Source organism: Nakaseomyces bracarensis, assembly GCF_045282275.1.
Source record: "Nakaseomyces bracarensis strain CBM3 chromosome Unknown Scaff5_0, whole genome shotgun sequence".
In the NCBI taxonomy this organism is placed as follows: Eukaryota; Fungi; Ascomycota; class Saccharomycetes; order Saccharomycetales; family Saccharomycetaceae; genus Nakaseomyces; species Nakaseomyces bracarensis.
In genome coordinates, this window is record NW_027263965.1 from 46788 (window position 1) to 68546 (window position 21759).

At 35.4% G+C, this 21759-nt stretch overlaps 10 protein-coding genes across 10 annotated transcripts; 3 read left to right on the plus strand and 7 right to left on the minus strand.

Moving 5' to 3' along the window:
• Positions 1–219: 219 nt before the first annotated feature.
• On the minus strand, positions 220–2628 carry SPC72 (gamma-tubulin complex subunit SPC72; the record flags this gene model as incomplete). The annotated part of the gene is made up of 1 exon (XM_071051041.1): positions 220–2628. One exon carries the CDS (start codon positions 2626–2628, stop codon positions 220–222), a length of 2409 nt encoding a protein of 802 aa, XP_070907737.1.
• A 454-nt stretch (positions 2629–3082) lies between these two features.
• On the minus strand, positions 3083–3457 carry BOL3 (Bol3p; the record flags this gene model as incomplete). Its single annotated transcript, XM_071051042.1, has 1 exon — positions 3083–3457. One exon carries the CDS (start codon positions 3455–3457, stop codon positions 3083–3085), a length of 375 nt encoding a protein of 124 aa, XP_070907738.1.
• Positions 3458–3864: 407 nt separating this feature from the next.
• BOL1 (Bol1p) lies at positions 3865–4284 on the plus strand (the record flags this gene model as incomplete). The annotated part of the gene is made up of 1 exon (XM_071051043.1): positions 3865–4284. The coding sequence occupies one exon, from the start codon at positions 3865–3867 to the stop codon at positions 4282–4284; it is 420 nt and encodes a 139-aa protein (XP_070907739.1).
• Positions 4285–4443: 159 nt separating this feature from the next.
• GCV3 (glycine decarboxylase subunit H) lies at positions 4444–4962 on the minus strand (the record flags this gene model as incomplete). The annotated part of the gene is made up of 1 exon (XM_071051044.1): positions 4444–4962. One exon carries the CDS (start codon positions 4960–4962, stop codon positions 4444–4446), a length of 519 nt encoding a protein of 172 aa, XP_070907740.1.
• Positions 4963–5644: 682 nt separating this feature from the next.
• Positions 5645–8059, minus strand: PTA1 (RNA-processing protein PTA1; the record flags this gene model as incomplete). Its single annotated transcript, XM_071051045.1, has 1 exon — positions 5645–8059. The coding sequence occupies one exon, from the start codon at positions 8057–8059 to the stop codon at positions 5645–5647; it is 2415 nt and encodes an 804-aa protein (XP_070907741.1).
• A 1255-nt stretch (positions 8060–9314) lies between these two features.
• Positions 9315–12251, minus strand: FUN12 (translation initiation factor eIF5B; the record flags this gene model as incomplete). Its single annotated transcript, XM_071051046.1, has 1 exon — positions 9315–12251. The coding sequence occupies one exon, from the start codon at positions 12249–12251 to the stop codon at positions 9315–9317; it is 2937 nt and encodes a 978-aa protein (XP_070907742.1).
• A 580-nt stretch (positions 12252–12831) lies between these two features.
• Positions 12832–13941, plus strand: RBG1 (GTP-binding protein RBG1; the record flags this gene model as incomplete). Its single annotated transcript, XM_071051047.1, has 1 exon — positions 12832–13941. The coding sequence occupies one exon, from the start codon at positions 12832–12834 to the stop codon at positions 13939–13941; it is 1110 nt and encodes a 369-aa protein (XP_070907743.1).
• A 336-nt stretch (positions 13942–14277) lies between these two features.
• On the minus strand, positions 14278–15246 carry RNJ42_00882 (basic helix-loop-helix domain-containing protein; the record flags this gene model as incomplete). Its single annotated transcript, XM_071051048.1, has 1 exon — positions 14278–15246. One exon carries the CDS (start codon positions 15244–15246, stop codon positions 14278–14280), a length of 969 nt encoding a protein of 322 aa, XP_070907744.1.
• Positions 15247–19118: 3872 nt separating this feature from the next.
• Positions 19119–20360, plus strand: SMT1 (Smt1p; the record flags this gene model as incomplete). The annotated part of the gene is made up of 1 exon (XM_071051049.1): positions 19119–20360. The coding sequence occupies one exon, from the start codon at positions 19119–19121 to the stop codon at positions 20358–20360; it is 1242 nt and encodes a 413-aa protein (XP_070907745.1).
• Positions 20361–20710: 350 nt separating this feature from the next.
• On the minus strand, positions 20711–21418 carry RPA34 (DNA-directed RNA polymerase I subunit RPA34; the record flags this gene model as incomplete). The annotated part of the gene is made up of 1 exon (XM_071051050.1): positions 20711–21418. The coding sequence occupies one exon, from the start codon at positions 21416–21418 to the stop codon at positions 20711–20713; it is 708 nt and encodes a 235-aa protein (XP_070907746.1).
• Between the last annotated feature and the right edge of the window lie 341 nt (positions 21419–21759).

The following is a 21759-nucleotide window of genomic DNA, read 5'->3' on the forward strand; positions in this document are numbered from 1 at the left end:
CTAGATTGGAATATTAATATCGATGATGTTCAACAATGATCGATAACCTTAAAGCCGTTCGTTGATGTGATTCTTATTCTTTTAGAACACTAAAGGAAAGTTACCCGACCAAAATATTTTTCACTAAGATAGTGGGATTAGTAAAATTACATTGTTTGTATTAATGAAGTTACAAGTTAGTGTGTATATATAATTATTATTACATGATTATTTTATTGACTATCTTTTTGAGTCTTTGAGAGCTAACTTGCGCAGCTGTTCCTTCAGGTGAGCATTTTCCATTTCTAGTCTATTAATTTTAGTATTAGCCACATCTGAATCGATTTTACGTCTTTCTCTCTCAGATGTCCATTTCCGCTGGAGCTCCTCGATACGAAGGTACATTTCTTTTTCGTTTTTGATAGGAGAGTGTTTTCTGTCGCTTTCCTGTTGTACGAGGTGGAGATAGTTTTCAATAATGGATTGCGATGCATTCTCGATGTATACATATAGTGATTCTAGCTTATTCGAGATATGTCCCGTATTTTCGAGACCCTTTATCTTTTCTATGGAATACAATTTTTTCAAGGCCTGCTTGACTGATTTTTCTTCTAGTATAGTCATAAAAATATTGAGGTTGTTCTGTAGATGTAGTAGTAACTGTTTCTTTACACTCTCAAAATCAGAATTCAGTTCCTCTAATTCATTGGAATGTTCTTTGTAATTTCTAATAATGTTTTTCATTTTCTTTGAATTATCTGAGACATTTTCGAGTTTTTTAGTCATTATATTATTGTCCCTAGTTAACTGGAAAATCTCATTACTATACGAGTGGCTCTTTTTCTGCAAATATCCCAACTCTTCCTGTAGGAGCTGAATATTTTCTCTGTTTTTCTCATAAACATCTTGTACTTCAGATTTCAGCTCAGTAATGGTATTCATCATCTCATCTCTATCTTCATGGGCAAAGTTTAACTGTTCCTCATAACTGGAAAGTAAATCCTTCCAGTTTTGCTCCTTTCTTTGAAATAATTCCTTCTCATCGTCTAGCTCCCTGATCATACGACTCTTCATTTTACTCCATTCATCGCTTTGCTGTTCTAATTCTTCCTTTAGTGAATCTATGAAGTTATTTTTCTCCAGCAGATCTTTATTCAATATTTCAATATGTGAAGTCAAGTTATCAATATGTTCCTGGTAGGATTTGTTCAAGGCATCTTTTGCGCCGTCGATTTCATTGCTTTCTACTGATATTTCAGATGATCTTTTGGAAGTTTCTAGTACTTTCGCTAAATCCTCTTTATCTAATAATGATATATCATTGATTAATTTTTCCTGTTCAGAGAGCTTTTTCAGTAATAGTTCCTCTAGTCTTTCTGACTTCTCCAGTTTTACTCTAATTCCTTTGACAAAACTGTCATATTCTTTGTGTAATTCTTCAATGGCTTCCTCCATTTGAGAATTTAAAAATTGATCACTTAAATCAAATTCACCTTTTTCATTGCCAGGAGAGTCATTATTAGCTGTGGCATGAATAGCTGTACTATTTGCGATCGCAAAATCGTTATCGTTTGTGTACTCTGGGGTGTTTAATCCATTTTTGGTAATTGACTCGGTGTTCTTATTCTCAGGATCAGTTGTAGATTCACGGGATTTTTGCGTGACTACCAGCTTTTTGACAACAGAACTCAAAGCATTCAATTTCACCATTGCAAAAGCTGCACCAATTTTCCTTGCATTTTCTAATGCGAGTCGTTCATCTCCGGTAAAGGGTAGTTCATCAAGTAGAAAATCCAATATATAGTCGATATGCTTAGCTAGTTCTTCCGAATGCTCAAGGTATTCTCTGGTCATTTCTAATGTCTCCGTATGGTCGTGTTTTGTTTTCTGTAGTTCATCGTCTCTGGCTCTCAATGTGCTGTTTAACTCATCGATCAATTCGTTCTTTTTATGTAGTGAATGCTCGAGGTTAATATTGGCCCGTTTCAATTCATGAAACTCCTCCTCCTTTGGTATCTTCAACAATAAATTTTCCATGTATGAATTACGTTTGTTTCCATCTTTGCTACTATCAGTGTTTAATTGCCGGATAATCTCGTAAAGGGACTTGATCTTCAAACGATACGATACAATCTGCTTGTTAAGCTGATCGATAGTGGACTTCTGATTAGCCGATATGCCATTCATTTTGTCAGCCTGTGAAGGTTGGTTGAATTCCTCAATGCTATCAAAGTCTCTCGAAGAGCGGCTCGAGACCGCTCTGGCCCGGTTGTTCCAATCCTGCCCAGATTTCCTATCAGGTTCTATTGAATACCTCTTCTTCAGAGGAGTTCGCAAGGGCGGCAGCTCATATAAAGTATCAGAGTGAGCACCTCCGTCATTGGCACTGGCATCACGACTGCTATCGTCGTCCAGAGAGTGCATAGACCCATTGTTCTTGTAACTTCTGATGTGGGCCACATCTCTGTCGGGTTTCTCCTCGAGGACACCTGTGCTCGATATATGCCGCAGATCATTATCAGACATCACGGAGGTTCTATTTGTCGTATTATTCATCCGCTTAATAGGAGTACTCTGGTTAGTGCGCATAGAAAGAGAATTTTCACCATGCACCGAGGAGTTCACCGATTCCCCATCTTCAATTGCCATCTGTCTCCCTAAAATCTATTAAACACTCTATATTATGATTGCCCTCGTTCATACAAAGAATACTTAGTATCCTGATTTCCCTACTACAGTTTTGTATAAACTATAATTGGAAATTCGTGATTCCTCAGCTCTTTGATCCACTTGTTTACCGATCCCTCTTAGCAGGCCATCGAGCTGTGAGCCGAAAGGTGGACACGTCCAAAACATAAAAAAATATTAAAAACTTTATTAAGTTACAGCTTCTTTGATAATTTAATATATATAGAACACTGTAGTTGGTTACTATTTGATATCACTCTCTATTACAGCTAGTTAGGCTAGCCTCAATAATAAATAAATATTCTTACTATATATATTTACGTAAAATAGGGGATCATATGACTATAGTAGGATACATAAAGGAAACTGCCTGTGTTGCTATTTACAAAAATAAAAGGGTCTCTGTTTTTATCATCTATTTCTTCTTCATAGTACGGAGTTGTAGGCCATGCCATTTTGGGATATCCTCTTTCAATATCTCATTGACCATTTGGTGTTGCTTTATAGTGGTGAGACTATTGAATTTGGGCGATGTGATGTGGATTGCGTACATCGAACCACACCCTCCAGAGACGTCCTGTACCCTAACTTCTTGAGTCTCGAAGGCATCAACTAGCTTCTTGTGTATTCTGGCTTCTTCTGGAGTTGGGTCCGAGCTAGAATACCACCTCACGGGACTGAACTTGGTCCCCCAGTGTGTATTCTTAGTAGCCGACACTAGAGGAACAGCTATTGTCCTTGTAGGAACGTTAACGGCGACTCTGCTCTGTAGTAAGGCTCTGTTAAACATTCGGTTATTATAGACCCAAAAGCTGGATTTCCAAGGGGATAAATTCACAAAACAGGATATGGAAGGTGAGCAATTGAATAGCCTCGAAGTTACTCTCACTTAAACTTATGAGCCTTGTGATCCGCTGTATGAAGTTTGAATGTCTATGCCTCACCTCGAAATATCAAATTTACCACATTTCCCTTCTGCGAACGGCTTTCGACGCTAAGAATTCCCCGAAGCAGGCCGATTTGTGAGCAAGACGTATCAACCACAACCTAAAGAGGGTCTCAACACCTCCTATGAAACACAGATTAATACTTTTAAGGTTGGTAGAAGTGTGCATTTGAAAGAACGTTAAGCTTATTTCTTCTTAAGGTACATCTGAGGTATTTCTTTAGGTAGGAGGCCATCCCTGGGAAAAGTAGATGTACAGAGTTACTTTGCAGAAGAGGCTCTTGAATGTTATTACTAGGCAAGTAAGAATGAATAGTGAAACAGCTCTGAATATGCGTACAGATGGGCCCATCTCGCAGTCAATTCGTGGCAAGGTCATTGAGAAGTTCCCTGATTTGACTCACTTTCAAGTATACAATGACTCTTATAAACATAAGGGACACCAGCCTATGCAGACAGCTAGCAATACTACAGAGTCTCATATGCGTCTAGAGATTGTCACAGATGAGTTCAAAGGTATGAATCTGCCAAAGAGACACCGTCTAATATATTCACTACTTCAACAGGAGTTTGACGAGATGGGACTGCATGCATTACAGCTTACAACTAAGACCCCAGAGGAGTTTGCCAGGTCTAAAGAAACTGCCCAAGCTAAATCCTGTAAGGACTAGAATAAAAACATTTGGCTCTTGAATTTTTTTATAACTTTTTTTATTATTTATTATTGTTCTATATCCTATGATACTAATTACCAAAATTACATAATAATTTTTATTTTTGATGATGAGAAAATGATTAGAGAGATTTTATATCGACTGTATACACATAAATCAATGGTCTTCATCATGCTCCAGAGAGTTCTCGTACTGCTCTAAGGTCATTAGGCCTTCAGTAGTGTTCATATCTTCCGGATTTTCTAGCTTAATCTTAGCAATCCAGCCATCACCCATTGGGTCACTATTAATTAGTTGTGGAGAGTCCTCAAGAGTTAGATTCCCCTCAACAACAGTACCTGATACTGGCTGATAAATCTCGGAGGCTGACTTAACGGACTCTACAGAAGAGATAGACTCACCTGCTGATACCTCGGTCTCTGGTTCAGGCATCTCAATGTATGTAGCATCACCAAGAGCATCAGCTGCGTATTGTGTAATCCCGACGAATGCGGTGCCATCGTCATGGGAAGCGATCCATTCGTGTTGACTAGTGTATTTGACAGCAACTGGTCCAGCTCCCGAATATGTGAATGGTAGCTTGGTTTTGTTCAATGCATTACTACTTTGGAATCTTAACGTCAAACGCAATGGTGACACCAATCTGGAGGTTCTAATAGCTACTCTAGAGAACATCTTGTATGAATTTATCGGGACTTTGTATATCGTGTTGATAGAATATGGGTATTTTTATCAATGTCCAGCAAAGGAAAACACCAAAAACGTATCAATTGGTTTCATGTACTACATATGAAAGGTGACTATATATATTTATATATTAATATAAAGAATCATGGTTGAGTTGCTTAGTTTCATCCCACCCTCCATCGAACCGGCCATCGTGATTCCTTAGAATCACTGATTGGTCTGGAGTAAAAATCCAGGTGTGACTCCATCGAGATAACCTGCCAGAGTCAAAATAGCAAAAATACAGTACGTGGGTGTTAGTACAACAGTGCAAGGTCAACGATAAGGTTGCCCTGAATGGAAAGAGCATGGCTTCGATTGGAAGCTGGAACGGAGAGCTGGGGGGGGGGGGGCAGAGCATCTCGAAAAATCAGCATTTCAAGCAATACTCACGAAGATGATCACACCAATGAAAATTAGCGACCATCGTAGATAGTTGTCAGGCTATTTAGTTCTATATATATGCCTGATCTCTCTCTCGTTCTTTTATTTATATGGGGTATATTATATCATTCTAGTATAGTATTGTATCCAATTTTTATTTTTGAAATGCAGTTATAGCGTGAAGTGAAAAACACAAAGTTAGAAAAAGATTATATAGATTTTTAGTGGATAATAATACCGTTCTTCTCTACTTGTAGTATTTATCCAGGATAGCATTGCACTGTTTTTCAGTAGATTGATCCTCAGCCTTTAATTCTTCTAGGAAACCTTTAATTAGTGGTTTTGTAGGAGGGCGGAACATTACTAAGAATTTCAATACTTGGAAACCGAGTGCACTTCTTGCAGGATCGAGACAAACAGATCGTATCTTTTTGATATGGTCTAGAGTCACCCTAGGTAACTCACTCATTAGTCTGATAAATAATCTACGATGCTGGTTCTCTAATGAGGGGATAAGACCGTCTAAGACTTTCAAAGACCACGTATCATATTTTAAATATGGAGTTTCAGAATCGGCATCATTAGAAATTTTGGTTATTGTTTCATTGTACCATTCCTCGTTCAACCATTCTAGAGCAACCCCTGCCCTTTCATTGAAGTTTTCTAGAAAGTAGTCATAGAGTGTTGTCCTTATCATATCACTCATTTCCCCGTCATGGTTTACACCACGAGTGGCCAAACGAGTTAAGATTTGTAACCAAGATTCACTTGAATTCCATTGAAGAAGTTTAATTTTTTGTAATGGCTTTAGCTTTGTATTTATAGATGTACTAATTTCAGGTGTTTCTTCCACCTGTCTAATATTCATGATATTGGATATTATCCGCTTGAAATGTTCCTTTTTCTCCACTTCACTCATCTTGGTAGGTTCAATGGCATATACAGTATCATTTGTTTTATTATTACTAGTTCCGACAGCTACCTCAGGCTCAACTTTTCTCATTGCTGTATCTTCTACCTTCTGCTTCTTAGGAGCCATATCCAAGTCTACATCTTCGCCGCGTAATCTTTTGTTAAGTCTCTCAGCCATCTCATCATCTTCTTGTCTTCGTTTTTTGGTCTTATATTTGTTCATCAAATCAGAATAACGCGAGGCAACAATCGAAAGACCTGTTAACATCTTCTTGGTATCAGCTTTATATAAAGTTTCAGAACAAAGCTTTAATAAAAGATCATGTGGTAAATTGCAGACATCTATGCCTGAGTTATTACTATTCATCAACGAATATATCGATGAATAAGTATTATCTAACGCAACAGGGGAGTCATTAAAGAAACCAGAAGTACTGTTTTTAGATAATGTGTATTTTTGAATTTGAGATAATTTTAATGCATTATCACTGTATTGAATATCGTCTTTAGGTTCGGGGGAATCAACATTGATCGGTGGTGTTCTGTTACGCTCAAAATTAGATCCCGAACTGGAAGAATTCGAAGTAGCACCATCACTCAAGTTACGAGCCTTTATCAGATCATCAACAGATGACCTTAGCTTTCTTACTTGACTGACCACTTTTTCTCGATCTTGGGCTTTCATCTTATGTTCAATCTGAGAGGGGTCATAATTCATAATACCTTTGCTTTTAGTCTCCTCCCCTATAACATGCAAGGTTTGTGATATTTTGGATAACTTGGTATAAAAGTTTGCAATAGATCCTGAATTCCTTATCAGTTGAGACTTTAGACCAAACTGAACAAAATTTTTATAAGCTCTTTCCACAAACCGTTTGGCTAATCTATAGTTGAGAGTTTCCTGAGTGTCCATTTGAAATTTAGCATCAACGTTAAACCTTAGTAAACCAGAGAGAATCCTTACAGTAGCCTGTGGTCTCTGTTTCATAACAAATGAGAGACAGTTAATAATACCGACAAATAATGAACTTACCATAAATGGTTGCTCTACAAGATAACTGAGTAAAGAATCTAATAGCTTCTTTGCCTCTGATTCGTACATTTGCTTATTGGATATAACTGGATGATTATCAGGCACGGATGCCAGGCTTATCGTGGACGTCACTTTCCCCTTCACTTTCCCGCTGGAATTCGGTAAGTATGGTGTGTGAACTATGACAATCTCTGATATCAATTTAATAGCTGCCAGCTTACAACCAATATTATGGCTTTCATCATCTAAAATGGTATTCTCGTTCCCTGTAAATTGGCCGCCTGATTGAGGGTAAGGAAGTCTCCAACGAGTTATTATGAAGTCTTTTAGCTCCTGCATTGTATTCCAAAGTTCTTGTTTTGAAGTTTTTGCTACGAGATCAAATAAAAGAGAATACGAAGAAGAGAAAGACAAGATTGCATACTTATATGTTACAGGATCGACATTGACATCACAACATATCTTAAAGAGGGTTTGTAGATGCTGCGATGCTATGAATGGTTTTTCGCTGGAAGGTATCGAATCCGAGGTTAAAATATCGTAGTAGTTATGTGTCAGAAAACTTGCCAATTTCATTTTAGTATCTTTTTCGTTATCAGATACAGCCAAGTACATGGACTCTGCAGTTTCCAGGACCTTTGGGAGCATTTGCTCTGGTGATTTCTCCATTGCAAGATCTCTCGCCTTATAGAGTTGCTCTAAATCTGAGCTTTTCATCTTTGTCTTTAGCGATTTTATTAATGAAACAATTTCTCCTTTATCTTAGCTTTTTTTTTTTTTAATTCAAATTTTGAAGAGTCAATGGCTAGATAACTTTCTTGTAGTTCAATCAAAGGTAGAGTCCTATCTTACTGACTAATATATGCCAATTATGCAAATCTTTTCCCAAATAGAGAATAAAAAAATAGATAAAGAGATAGTATAGTATTAGCGTAATTGGTCTTCCTTTTAGTAGTACTATGGATCAGTTATTATATTAATTTTATCTCAAATTTCCAAAATTAATACTAAATTGTTGGGTGAGAATAATATATAATACAGCAGGGTGTTGTTGTTTTTGTAGTTATTTTATTTTTATAGACTATATTGTCCTAACGACCGAAATACAACAACAGTTTCTTTTGATTAATGCAATACCTGCTTACAAACAGAAATTGAAGTTTATCTTAACCAAACAGAAAGCACACAAAAGAGCTGGAGGAGAGAATAATGAAAAGGAGAACCAAATTCAATAGATCGAGAGGAAAGATGATAGTTAACTTTCTCAAATTGTTCAATTATCGTGTTATCTTTTATAGTTTAGATGAATTGAGAAATATAATTTATATTTGACACTAACTTATTGATTGAGTGTCCAAAATAATATTCGTTCGTGCACTGAACAGCTAAAAAAAAAAAATTAAATTAAATTAAGTAATGTTATACGAAAGTCATATGATATATTTAGTATGAATGAAACATGAATCGGAACTGTTTAGTATCTGGAGATCATCACAACAACATCGTAGTTTATATATTTTGTAATATGAAATATCGATATTCACATACTTATGTACACTAGCGGTGATAATTGAAGATAATCTTGTGATAGTAAATGTATATGAAATACGAAATATATATATATATATATATATCAACATATGTTTGAAAGAGGAGGGGAGAAATAGTATACAAAGTATTTATTTATTAATACTTTTCATTGAATGTTGTTTTAATTTTTATTTTGTTTGTTTTACATGAAAAAAAAGAAAAAAAATCGCAGTGAGCTAATGCATGGCTATTTGTCTAGAAAGTTGGAAATGCCTTTATTTATTATTATTATTATTTTTTTTTTTTTTTTAAAGTTATTATTCTGTTATTTTAGAAAATAATAAAAGATTGAAATGTCTATTTTTATTATCTTAATTTGTTACTTGTTCATTTCTTGATGATTGTGTTATTAAAAAAAAAAAAAATAGAAATATGATAAAAATCACTCAATACCGAATACTGGCTTCAACTTCTTAATCAACATCCAGTCAGATCTTGGAACTTGGTCTCTAAATGCCTTATCCTTCAAGGTGTCGATAGATCTTCTGGTGATCATAGAATATAGGGTGTCCTTTTCGTCAACGTGACGACCCCAGACAGGTTGTTGAGTCGATGGGTCGATCAAACGCATGGCAACACCAGCAGCAGTTTGGCCCTTCTTAACCTCGTTAACGGGTTCGTGGTTAATTTCCAAAGACATAACCTTACCCAATAATAGAATTTGCTTCTCTTTTGTTGTTGGATCGGTTTTAACAGCACAGATTGGAGTTCCGGTACGTAGAGTACCTTCGATAACATCAACACCAATGATCATTGGACCACGCTTGTTAATAATTTGGATAGTGTTTAAAACACATGGGAATGTAGCTTCACCCATGAAGTCTTTACGACGTTTCTCCAAAAGCTCTTCTTGGTATTTAGTGAAAGAATCGAACAAATGGTAAATAATATCAGCGTTGAAAATCTTAATACCTTCTTGTTCGGCATATTGTTCAGCTTCTTTATCTACCTTGACATCGAAACATAACATGACGGCATATTCTGGAGCCTTCTCTAACATTGTTGATGCTTTCATAACATCACGCTTATACACAGGACCCAAACCGATAGACATGACTGGGATTTTCATATCCTTCAAGAAATCTAACAAAGCCTCCAAAGAACCTAGAGTAGAAGCTTGTACGACAACACCCTTACCGGATGTATCTACAGAGTCAAGAAGACCTGTTAAGTCATCCATAACTTCATCCATCATCTCTTCTTCATCATCATCCGGACCACAAACCAATAATCTAGAACCAGATACGGCCTTCTCCAAATCATTAGCAGCAATTTTGACACCCAATGCAGCCTTAACTTCTTTGTGGTGAACATATTCAGATTTCAAACGCAATTCACGTAATGGTTGAGGGGTTAACAAAGCTCTAATGTTTGTAACAATTGGACCATTCATACCGCACAATACAATTCTATCACCTTCTCTTAGGTAACCATTAGACAAAATAACATCAATGGTGGTACCAAAACCTTCAACAACTTTAACTTCAAGAATAGTAGCTTCAATGTGAGAAAGGTACATCAATTGCTTAGACATTCTCTTTTGAGTCAACTCTAATAGCAACCACAATAAATCAGGAATACCTTCACCAGTGACTGCAGATGTTGGAACAATGGAAACGTACTTAGAGATATTCTTATTGTCATAGTAAAGCTCAGAGTTCAAACCTTGTTCGGATAAAGCTAGCTGGATGTTACTCAATCTGGTAGCGAATTCATCTTTAACAGCCTTGGATTGTTGCTCAAAAGAATCTCTGAAAGAATTGTTTGGAGTAGCTTGCCAGTCATATAATCTATCAATCTTGTTTAACGCGACAACAAATGGTGCCTTTCTATCTCTCAATAATTTGATAGACTCTAGAGTTTGTTGTTCAAGACCGTGCATGATATCAATAACCAAAATAGCAATATTACATAGGGAGGAACCTCTAGAACGCAAGTTGGAGAAAGATTCGTGACCTGGTGTATCGATAACCAGCAAACCTGGGACATCAAAGGTTTGCTTTTCAAACTTGGTCATAGTTTTTGTCTTATCCTTGATAGCTTCAATAGGGAAGTAAGTAGCACCAATTTGTTGGGTGATACCACCTGCTTCACCACCTTGAACGTTGGTCTGTCTGATTTTATCTAACAATTTCGTCTTACCTGTATCAACATGACCCAAGATACAACAAATTGGAGAACGCATATCTTTCTTGCCAGTGTTTTTAACAGTGTTATCTTCTTTAGCGTAGATGACTTCTTGAGTCTTTTCTTCAGGTTTCGATGAAGTTGAAGATGGTTGTTCTTCAATTGTATTTTCTTCAGGTTCTTCAGTAGATTCTTGCTCGTTAACTTCACCTTCGGCTTCATCATCAAATGCCAAATTCTCCCAATCGTCAATCAAGACTTCTTCACCCTCTGGTTTCTTTTCACCTTCAGCAGGAGTCTTAGCTTCCTCTGACTTCTCAGAACTTTCGGCATCCTTTTGGTCATTTGATCTCTTCTTTTTCTTACCATAGACGACCTTCTTAGGACGTGGTGTTTCTCCGTCGTCAGAGTTCTTGGCAAGACCAGCAACCTTGATGTTACCTGCTGATAATAGTGCTTGACGTCTCTTTTCCAAAAGCTTCTTTTCTTCCTTCTGCTTCTTGGTTAGCAATTTACCTTCTGCCTTTAATCTTTCACGCTTCTCCTTCTCCTTCTCCTTCTTGGCGGCTCTTTCAGCTTCTTTTTCCTCTTCTTCTTTCTTGAGACGTTCTTCTTCTTCTCTTTCTAATCTTTCCTCTTCTTCTCTTTCTAGCCTTTCTTGCTCTTCAAGCTGTTTCTTCAATTCAAGTTGGCGCTTCAATGCTGCTAGACCAGCTGGAACCTTCTTGGCAGGTTTCTTAGCAGATTTCTTTTCCTCAGGTTCTTGAGAGCTCTCCTTCTCTTTCTTCTCAGCGGCAATCTTCTCAGCATTTTCTTTGTTCAATTGCTTGTTCTTCTCCTTTTGTGCCTGTTGCTGGGCCTTCTTCTTCTGAGCTTGCTCTTTCTTCTTCTGCTTCTCACGTTCCTTCTTCTCCTTCTCCTTCTCCTTCTTAGACTTCAACACTGGCTTGCCGGCTTCCTCCTTCTTAACCTCTGTCTCAGCTGCCTTCTTCTTAGACTTCTTCAAAGTAGCCATGAAATCGATTTCGGCAGCGGCTTCTTCATCACCAGCAGGTTCAGCAGTTCCAGCTTCACCATCAGCACCAACTTCAGCATCATTAGCCTCTGGTACACCGAACTCCTCAGCTTGGGGAGCTTCTTCCTCGAATTCCTCGTCCCAGTAGTTTTGTTGCTTCTTTCCCTTCTTCGCCATTGTTTCTGTTCCAAAAATTGGGATGTTAACTTCTTAGTTGCTAATAAGTTTAAGAGAAAAGGAACGAAAGACTTAACGTCCAAATATTGACAACATTACATAACTTTCAAATCTCATCATCTTGAAAAACCTTAACCGCCCATCCACTGCTCCAAGCTTGTAGCGAACTGAAAGAAAGGAAAAACCAAGGAAAAAAAAAAAAAACGTTTAAAAATTTTTCAACCCGGGTAAGCTTAGTATGAGTAACAGTGTACGTAGCTCATGTGATGGTACGTAAAAGTTTGGTGTAGTAAAATACGAGATATCACATGCCATCTCGTAATACCAGATAATATCATGTGCTTGACCGTACATAAGTACCGATTTTGTGAAATTTTTTTTTTTCAATGTGTTAATCAATTTATTTGCGATGAGCTTGAGCTTAAGTTATATATTCGAAAGTTATTAGAACGTCATTGCATGGTTAATATAAATTTGTTTTAAATTGTTAATACTGTTTTGGTTTCTAGTAAAACATTTCGAGTAAGCTCACAATAGAAAAATAACTTAAAAAATAAAGGAATAGGTAGAAGTATAAAAGATGTCTACTACAGTTGAAAAGATTAAGGCCATTGAGGATGAGATGGCCAGAACGCAGAAAAACAAGGCGACTTCGTTCCATTTGGGTCAATTAAAGGCGAAGTTGGCCAAATTGAGACGTGAGTTGTTGACTGCTGCCTCATCTGGTTCTGGAGGTGGTGCAGGTGTCGGTTTTGACGTTGCAAGAACAGGTGTTGCGAGTGTTGGTTTTGTCGGGTTCCCGTCTGTGGGTAAATCTACACTACTATCTAAATTAACTGGTACTGAATCTGAAGCTGCAGAATATGAGTTTACCACATTAGTCACTGTTCCAGGTGTCATTCGTTACAAAGGTGCAAAGATTCAAATGTTGGATTTGCCGGGTATCATTGATGGTGCTAAAGACGGTAGAGGTCGTGGTAAACAAGTTATTGCAGTGGCTAGAACATGTAACTTACTATTTATCGTGCTAGATGTTAATAAGCCTTTGCACCACAAACAGATTATTGAAAAGGAACTGGAAGGTGTAGGAATCCGTTTGAACAAAGAACCACCAAATATTGTGGTAAAGAAGAAAGAAAAAGGTGGTATCTCGATTACAAACACTGTGCCATTGACCCATTTGGGTAACGATGAAATTAGAGCAGTTATGAATGAATATAAAATTAATAGTGCTGAAATTGCTTTCAGATGTGATGCGACGGTCGATGATCTTATTGATATTCTAGAAGCTCCAACAAGAAGATATATGCCGGCCATCTATGTGTTGAATAAAATTGACTCTTTGTCCCTTGAAGAATTAGAACTACTATACAGAATTCCAAATGCTGTTCCTATCTCATCAGGTAAGGAATGGAACTTAGATGAGCTACTACAAGTTATGTGGGACAGACTAAACCTGGTTCGTGTCTATACTAAGCCAAAAGGTCAAATACCTGACTTCAATGACCCGGTTGTGCTGAGATCAGATCGTTGTTCCGTTAAGGACTTCTGTAATCAAATCCACAAGTCGCTGGTAGATGAATTTAGAAATGCATTAGTCTTTGGTAGTAGTGTGAAACATCAACCACAATATGTTGGTCTCAGTCACATTTTAGAAGACGAAGATGTCGTAACAATTTTAAAGAAATAAGCATATATATTATTTTCATAGATTTGGTAATTACCAAATAAATAATATCTCTTTTTGTTATGAAAAATTACTATTAGTCATTAGAACGTATTATCATTAGTTTTATATTAGTACAAATAAGAACATGCATTTTCAAAATCCTCCCGGGATTTTGAATACTATATATTACAAGGAAAATGGAAATCACAATACAGCTAATGTGAAGAAATACAATCTACATAAGGGAAATAAAATATTTCTACTATCACATATTTCTCAACAATTCGAATGCACATGTGATAACATTAATCTTTAAAAAAAACTGTAACAAAGGAGATAAAATATAGCTGAAAGTAATTACCGAAGATTGCTTTTTTGTTTAAGAGATTCAATCTCGTTTCTTAAACGTTGAAGTTCTATTTGATATAAATGCTCATTATTCCTCAGGTAGACAATATAGTCGATGGCTTTTTGTAGAATTATGCTCTTATTAAATTTGGTTTTAGTGTTTACTTGTTCACCTGGAACATTTCCGCCTTGATGCTTAATACCTGAATGAACTTCAAATGCAATTTCACCATCCGAGACCCACGGTATCATTTTTTGAAGTTGGGCAATCTTTGTATTAATGTTAATCCTATACTTCTTCTCAATTTTATTATGGGCAAGCTTTTGGACTTCCGTTAATCTTTTGCGCGCTGTTCTCTTTCTCTTTCCTTTATCCTTCAAAGCATCAATATTCGCACTAACCTCGTAGTCATTTTGACTATTCGATTGAAAGTACGGTATTGACTGTATTACCTTACGATTATCGTGCTCCTCATGAAAATTGTGCTCAATAGTGGTACTATGATTATCCATTGGATATGACAAATTCCTAGTAGAATAGTCATCTTTGATAGATGTCATTGATGAATGTAACGAAGTACTAGCAGGAGTTGGGAAGTTTATTGGTGTTTTACCCCTAAAGTGGTTAATGTTATCAAGTTGTTCTCTATTATGTCCTGCTTTCTCAACGCCATCTAGTGGTTCATACCATCTATTTGAATACACATTTCCATTTGTAACATTTGGTTGAGCAGTGTTGAAGGTATAAGCGTTAACAATATGGTTATTATTGTTATTCTCAGTGATAATTTGTTGAGATCTATTGTAGTATGTTGTTGGTGGTATATTCTCGTTAGTATTCGGCTGCCCCCATTCACCAATATGAGTTGCGTTCACATTCTCATTATGGCTATGGTTAATATGTATATGAGGTTCATACTTTTTTACCTCGTCTTCTAACTGATCTTCAGTAAATAAGTTAGATCCTATTAATTCCATTTTATAGTGAGTTTGTTAAAATAATCGATCGAGTACTATTAAATGAATCTGTCGCTGTGGTTATGCTTTTTGTTTCGCAAGTATAATAGTAGTAATTTAGATTAAATATTTCCAAGTTTTCCATTAAAGAACTGAAAGTTTATTGTCGATTCAGTTAGAATTTGATTTCCCAATGTGAAAGCACTTAATGCCTGGTTCGATTTATTTAAACTTTTGAAGCTTGTAACTTTTCTTTTAAGTCACTTTAAAAAAAAAAAAAGGGTACTAAATTAAAACTTAATTTGACGTTAGAATAAAACAAACAGTACAGTATCCGTTTAATATCAAACTAACAAAACGGTGTTCGATATCTGTATAAGGTTAATGGTTAAAGTATAATTTAGTAAACTAAATGTATCGATGAGGTACCAATGAAAGGACAAATAGCAACTCTGTTTCTAAAAGTTCGGTATAGGATAAAACTTTCTTAAAATTAGGCAAGAGCTCAATAACTCTGTTAAACTATTATCTTTTTTTTTTAATAAAAAAATTTTTAAGGATAATACTATTCCAAAAGAAAACAACAGAAAAAATAAGAATGATTAGAATTCACAAGTTCTTATATTAATCAAAAATACAATTAAAATTCATGGAACCAAAGTCGAAATGGCTAATTTACGTAATCAAAACAAAGAGTCCATTTTTTTTTCGACTATATATATAAGATTGATATCAAATAAGGCCATAAATGATCTAGATGAAATGATTTTCGTTTTTTCTTCACCATTATTGCTTGTTCAAGTTTTCTTTTTTCCCTGCTCCACTTAGATAATAATATAGTCAACGTAAACATATTTTTTTCTTATAAGGAGGAATTATTTTCCGTCAAGGAAGGTCCAGAGCAAATGTAACTACACATTTTTAGTGGAGACTCTTAAATTCAGTTAACGGGAAGCTTTAGCAATGCCTCTATACTAATGCAAATGCACTATGGTCTGTACTCACTGTGTCTTTGATCTTCATAAGCTAATATTCATAACTTCAAAAATAAGCAAAAAAAAGTCATCTCTCTAGAGCTTTCTAGGAGTTTCGGTTGCTATTATTGGAAGATAAAACTTTCTAGATCTCTAGGAAAATCCAGTATTCATTTTTTTATTCCTTAGTAGATTGCAACTACAGGTAAAAGACAGTAGTAGAGAATATTAACAAACAAGTTACTGGAAAAAGAAAGTTCTCCAAAAAAAAAAAAATAACAAAACAGAAAAACAACTTTGGTAACGCACTAACTAGTATATAGAAGAAAATCACAATCTTGACCTTCTATATCAGCTTTTCATTGGTGCTAAAAGCAGAACAATAGTAAAATAGAAAGAGAAGAAAAAGAAAATCGTATTTGTCTTTTAAACTGGGAGGAACATTCAGTAAAAGAGGTTTGATAAATTTTGGAAGAGAAATAATGATACTTGCATTAAGTTCTCCGTACTGCTAATATGTGGAAAGGATAAAAAAAAAAAAAAAAAAAAAATACCCACAAAGCTATAATGAACACAATAGAATATGAACGAATCGACCTAACTCGGGAGGTAATTATGACCGAAAGCAATGCACAGTTTGAAACGTAGAAGAAAAGTTATCTGAACTATTGTACACTTGATTTACAGCAATCTTTTTATCGTTCTTTTTTAATTTTCAGCGTGTGTAAACATTCCTAGCAGTAATAGTAATAGGTACCAAACAGGAGTTAGAAAGAAGTACCTTATCATCACCAGTCTGAAGACAATAGAAAATAAAGGAATAAAGCGAAGACAGCGGCCTACAACTTTAAGCATATGGTAAACGAACACCATTTCCATCACATATAACCCACAAAATATAAAGCATTGGCAAGACAGGAAAAAAAAAGTGCACAAACAATCAAAAAAGAAACTAGGTGAGAAAAGGAGACTGATTGTGTCACACTAGAGTTCTGTGCGGAAATCAATCAGACTCTATATTTTTAATTTTTTTTTAGAAGAGCGCCATCAGCTGATACTTTAATTTTCTTTTTTCAGAAAACCCGCTAGTAAGAATTTTACATGGACAAAACTCGCATAAATATCTCACCTCATCAGAATTGTTATTTGAAAAATAGGAAATTCCCCCAATAGAACTATCGTGGACTGAATTTCAAATAACAATAGAAGATCAAAACGAAAGGGACAATAACGAAAATAAAAGTTCCTTATTTCCGTTTTAAGACGGGTCTCCGACAATAGAGTGTAGTTTTAACGTTCACTATTCTACTTTTATTTTCTTTTTTTATTCACTCTCTATCAACTCCCCATTTAAAATCTTTCTACAGTAATTCATTCGTCAATGTTTTAAAAAGGAGTTCATTCTTTCATAGGTTTAGTTCTGTGGGTAGGACACAATTTCGAGTTAAAACCTGCACCATCTATCTTTGGTAAAATGGAGGCTGGTGAAGGCAAAAGAGCAACTCATCAGGAAAAATTTTTACTGTATAGCCATCGCGCCAAGAAACAGTTAGGTTGCTACCTGTTCAATAATTCGTTTCTTTTCTAGCTATCATTCTCCTTTAGCTTGTAGGCAGGATTGTATGTGGTACTAAATACAATGACGTAGAAGGTTTATTCCACGGAATTTTTTGTATATGCTTTATTTTTATTTTGTGCTTTTGTTTTTGCAGGATCCTACCACGTATATTACTAATAACCATAACGAAGGGAGTAGCAATACTAAGAGAATAAAAAAATAGCAGGTTCTAAACGACCATAAGATAAATAAAAAAAAGAAATGAAATGAAATGTATGTGATTTGGTTTTCCTACATCTTTTTATCATAAGATCACCAACGTGGGGTGGACATTTGAATTTTTTTTTTATTATTACTATTATTCTGTTTTTTTATTCTGTATGCATTTGTACTTGTTTAGTATCGGTTGATGTTTATGTTTTCCAGCTTCTTTTCCTTTTTTAAAAATATAACAAATATGTACAGGCGATCATTACTTCATTCTTTCCTCCTACCCCACTTTTTCTAAACAAAGGAATAGAATACTGTTTAATAAAAAAACCAAGACTATGATTTCGTCATAGTAAAAAAATAATAATAATAATGCCTTTTGATAATTCACTCATTCATAAAGAGTACCATCATCGGAATATTGATAAATTCATTCGGCAACAAAAACAATTAAAAAAACATTGCCATCTCACATTAAGTGAATAGAATAGAACCGGATCCGCTTTTAACTCTTAGTTTACAGTTTCTTTTTTTTGCTAGTATTATTATTATTATTATTATTATTTTTCCAATAAAAATTTCCATTGTTAAATGATAAAGTAGAGTTAAAGATAAAAACAAAATGACGCACTCACTGATCAGGTCCGATATTAATCTTGGCCGAGACTTTCCTTAAATCTTTTACTAATGATTTTTTGTAGGAAAACTCAAATTATAATGAAAAAAAAAACTCATCACCCTCACAGAACATACCGTACAGTTATATCAAAGAATGGATCAATAACATATAGAATATAATAATAATGAGCCCTTTGATATATTGTTTTCTAAGAAAATGCCCTTCTTTTTTTTTTTAATTAAAAAAGCATAAAATAACTTTCCACGGAACCACAAATTTTTTTTTCTCCACGGAATATCCGGGTAATAGTTTTTTACCCGGACAGTACTTTTTTTTTTAGAAAAACAGTCAATAGTTCAATTCCTGTTAGCGGATACATTTCCTATTTGGTATTTTTTATTTCTAAGTTTAATTAGCCAGTACTCATGTATTTCTGTATGTAGTGGTATTAAGTAGATGGTAGAAGGGGGAAGAAGGACACTACAATTGTTATATTCAACAAGGATAAAACTAAGCTAAAATAAAACGAAAAATGTACCGTAGGAATTTCTCTCAAGCGGTGCGGCTATTGAAACAGAAGAAGTTGAAGGTTGTGAAGGAGATGGAGAAAGAGAAGGATGGTGTGAACTATGACCAGTTACGGGAGACGATTAAGTATATTATTGATGGGAACAGGACTTCTGTGGCGAGTCTGAAGGGGTTGCTCTCTGGAGGGTCAGATGTCGACGTGAGGCAGCATTCTGAGAGAATTTTGGGGCTCCTGAATGCTACACTGCCCCAGGTACAGGAAAAGAGGAGGAAAGTGGAGAGCCATTATGATCTGTTGTTTGGGCAGCTGAAGAATATGGTCGAGGAGTCGTTGAGTGATATCGAACAAGACAGGCGGCAATCCGTATCTATTTCCGGCGGTAGTGGTGCGGGTACCGGTGCGGGTGCGGGCCTGAACAATCGTGCCGACAGCTCGGAAGCTTTGTTCAGTAAATTGATGTTGAAGGTATTGACGGAGAAGAATTCTGTGAATGTAAGGACTCTTGCAGAAATATTACTAAATAAGGAGTTTAGGGAGTACGAGAAAGTGTGGGATAACCTTGCTCTGTTCCCCCAAGCGGTACGGTTGGATATCACTGTGTTGCTATACTATGGTTCAAAACAGGACCGTATCAAAGAAGCTTGTTTCAGTGAATGGATAAAATGTTATCATGAACTCAATATTATTACACAGAGATTGTTTTGGAGGTGTATGGATAAACTAGGGAAGGTTACAGAGTGTTGTAAAATAGTGCCGAATTGGATGCCAAGAGATACAATTGTCATGTACCAGTCATTATATCAGAACGCACACTTTTTACCAACCGAGTTCGAATATAGTGGTAATGCAGAGTTGACCAATAACCAAGATTTCTTCATAAAAACCCTTAGAGCTCTAGCATTATTCCAACAGAGATTGAAATCTCAACTACGACTTACAGAATCCAAGAAAATTGCCTCAACGAAGCAAAAAATGGCTAATTCCTGGGCTACTGAGATCGTAAAACTTAGTATACAGAACAAATTGACCATGGATAAAAAAGTAGATGGAAATAATAAGATGATACCAGTTTATAGTTATCGTTTCTTGAGAGCATTAGACGTCAAATTACAACAAATCTGCGGCACGGAGGCAGAAAATGATGCTAACCTAGGACAATTACAATCTGACCTTACTTCTATTCTTAACGGCTTGCATGATGAAGAACAAAATATGAAATCTCATATGTCGCTATTCTTTGTGTGAGAAGCGCTAAATCATAAATCGTCATCTAATTTGCCTCTCTTCCTGTTTGTGGTTACAGTTCTAAATTTTAATGATTGATGAATTATTCTATAATATACATAAAGTTATTATTATTATCTGTATACGTCTATTTGCATTCCGCAATTTAATTTATATATTCCTTCGATTTAATGTCTTTCCAAAATCATAAAGATGCATATTAATAATGAATACAATGCCGGATTTTTTTTTTTTATTATTATTTAACGTTTCTCATTATTATGTTGTTTAACTTATAGGGATTGGAAGTTAAATCAAATGAGTAAACGATGCTGAAAAAATAATAAGTAATGCCTTCAAGGCAGATATATTTATTTATCCTTCTTGTGCTTCTTTTCCTTCTTCTCTTTCTTATCCTTCTTATCCTTCTTATCCTTCTTCTCCTTTTTGCTCTTCTTGTGCTTGCTTGGTATTTCTTGTGCTTCATCATGACTACGTTTCTTACTATGTTCTTTATCTTCATTTTTGTCTACCTTTGGTACAGATACTTCCTCAATGCCAAAATCCTCAGCGTCATAGCCAGTAGCAAAATGTCTGGTAATAAGACCTTCAACCTTTGGGACATTCTCCCTAGGTACTCTAACTTTCTCGACATCTATGCTTGGGATTGGGGCAGTCTCACAAATAGTGAAGACTTTATCGAAATATACGGTCTTGTTTTCCTTATTGTGGGCAACTTTTAGGGATTCTTTGTCTTCCTTTGGTATTAGCAGAGATAAATTGGTGTTATCAGAACCTTCCTTACTAGATGTATTTTGGATAACCTTGTAGTGCTTATTATTTAAATCAATTTCGGAAATTTTAGAACCAGCATCAAGTGGAAGACTTTTTAGATTAGATAGATCAACATTCTTTGGAAGTTTTAACAACCATAGTTCCTTGTTCTTATTTAGTTCGGATATAGGGAACTTCTTCAAATGCTTGCATTTTTTGTAGTCAGCTGGTGGTTGGTACTTGACCACTGCATCATCGGAATCGGAGTCGGAAACATACTCCCTAGAAAGTGAGGCTTTAGACATTGGTAGTTTTAATTCTATTATGGTAAATGATATTTATCGATCTATCACAATTCGAAAAAGATCACAGCTACTACATGTACTTGATGACCATGCTATTTGAGATGCTCATCGCAAAAATTTTTAATTTTTTTTCAAAAAGTGAAAAATTATTTTTTGGCATGAATTAAAGCGTAGAAGGTGATATATGGAAGCTGCTATTAATTTAATTTGATATATTGTTATAGTATTATAATTTTCCTTTCAAATCACAGGCAGGATAACTGATAAATAATTCTTATCCTTTAAATTGTAAACATTAAAATCTCAAATAATGATAACTATGTTAGAAAATAATGTCGTTA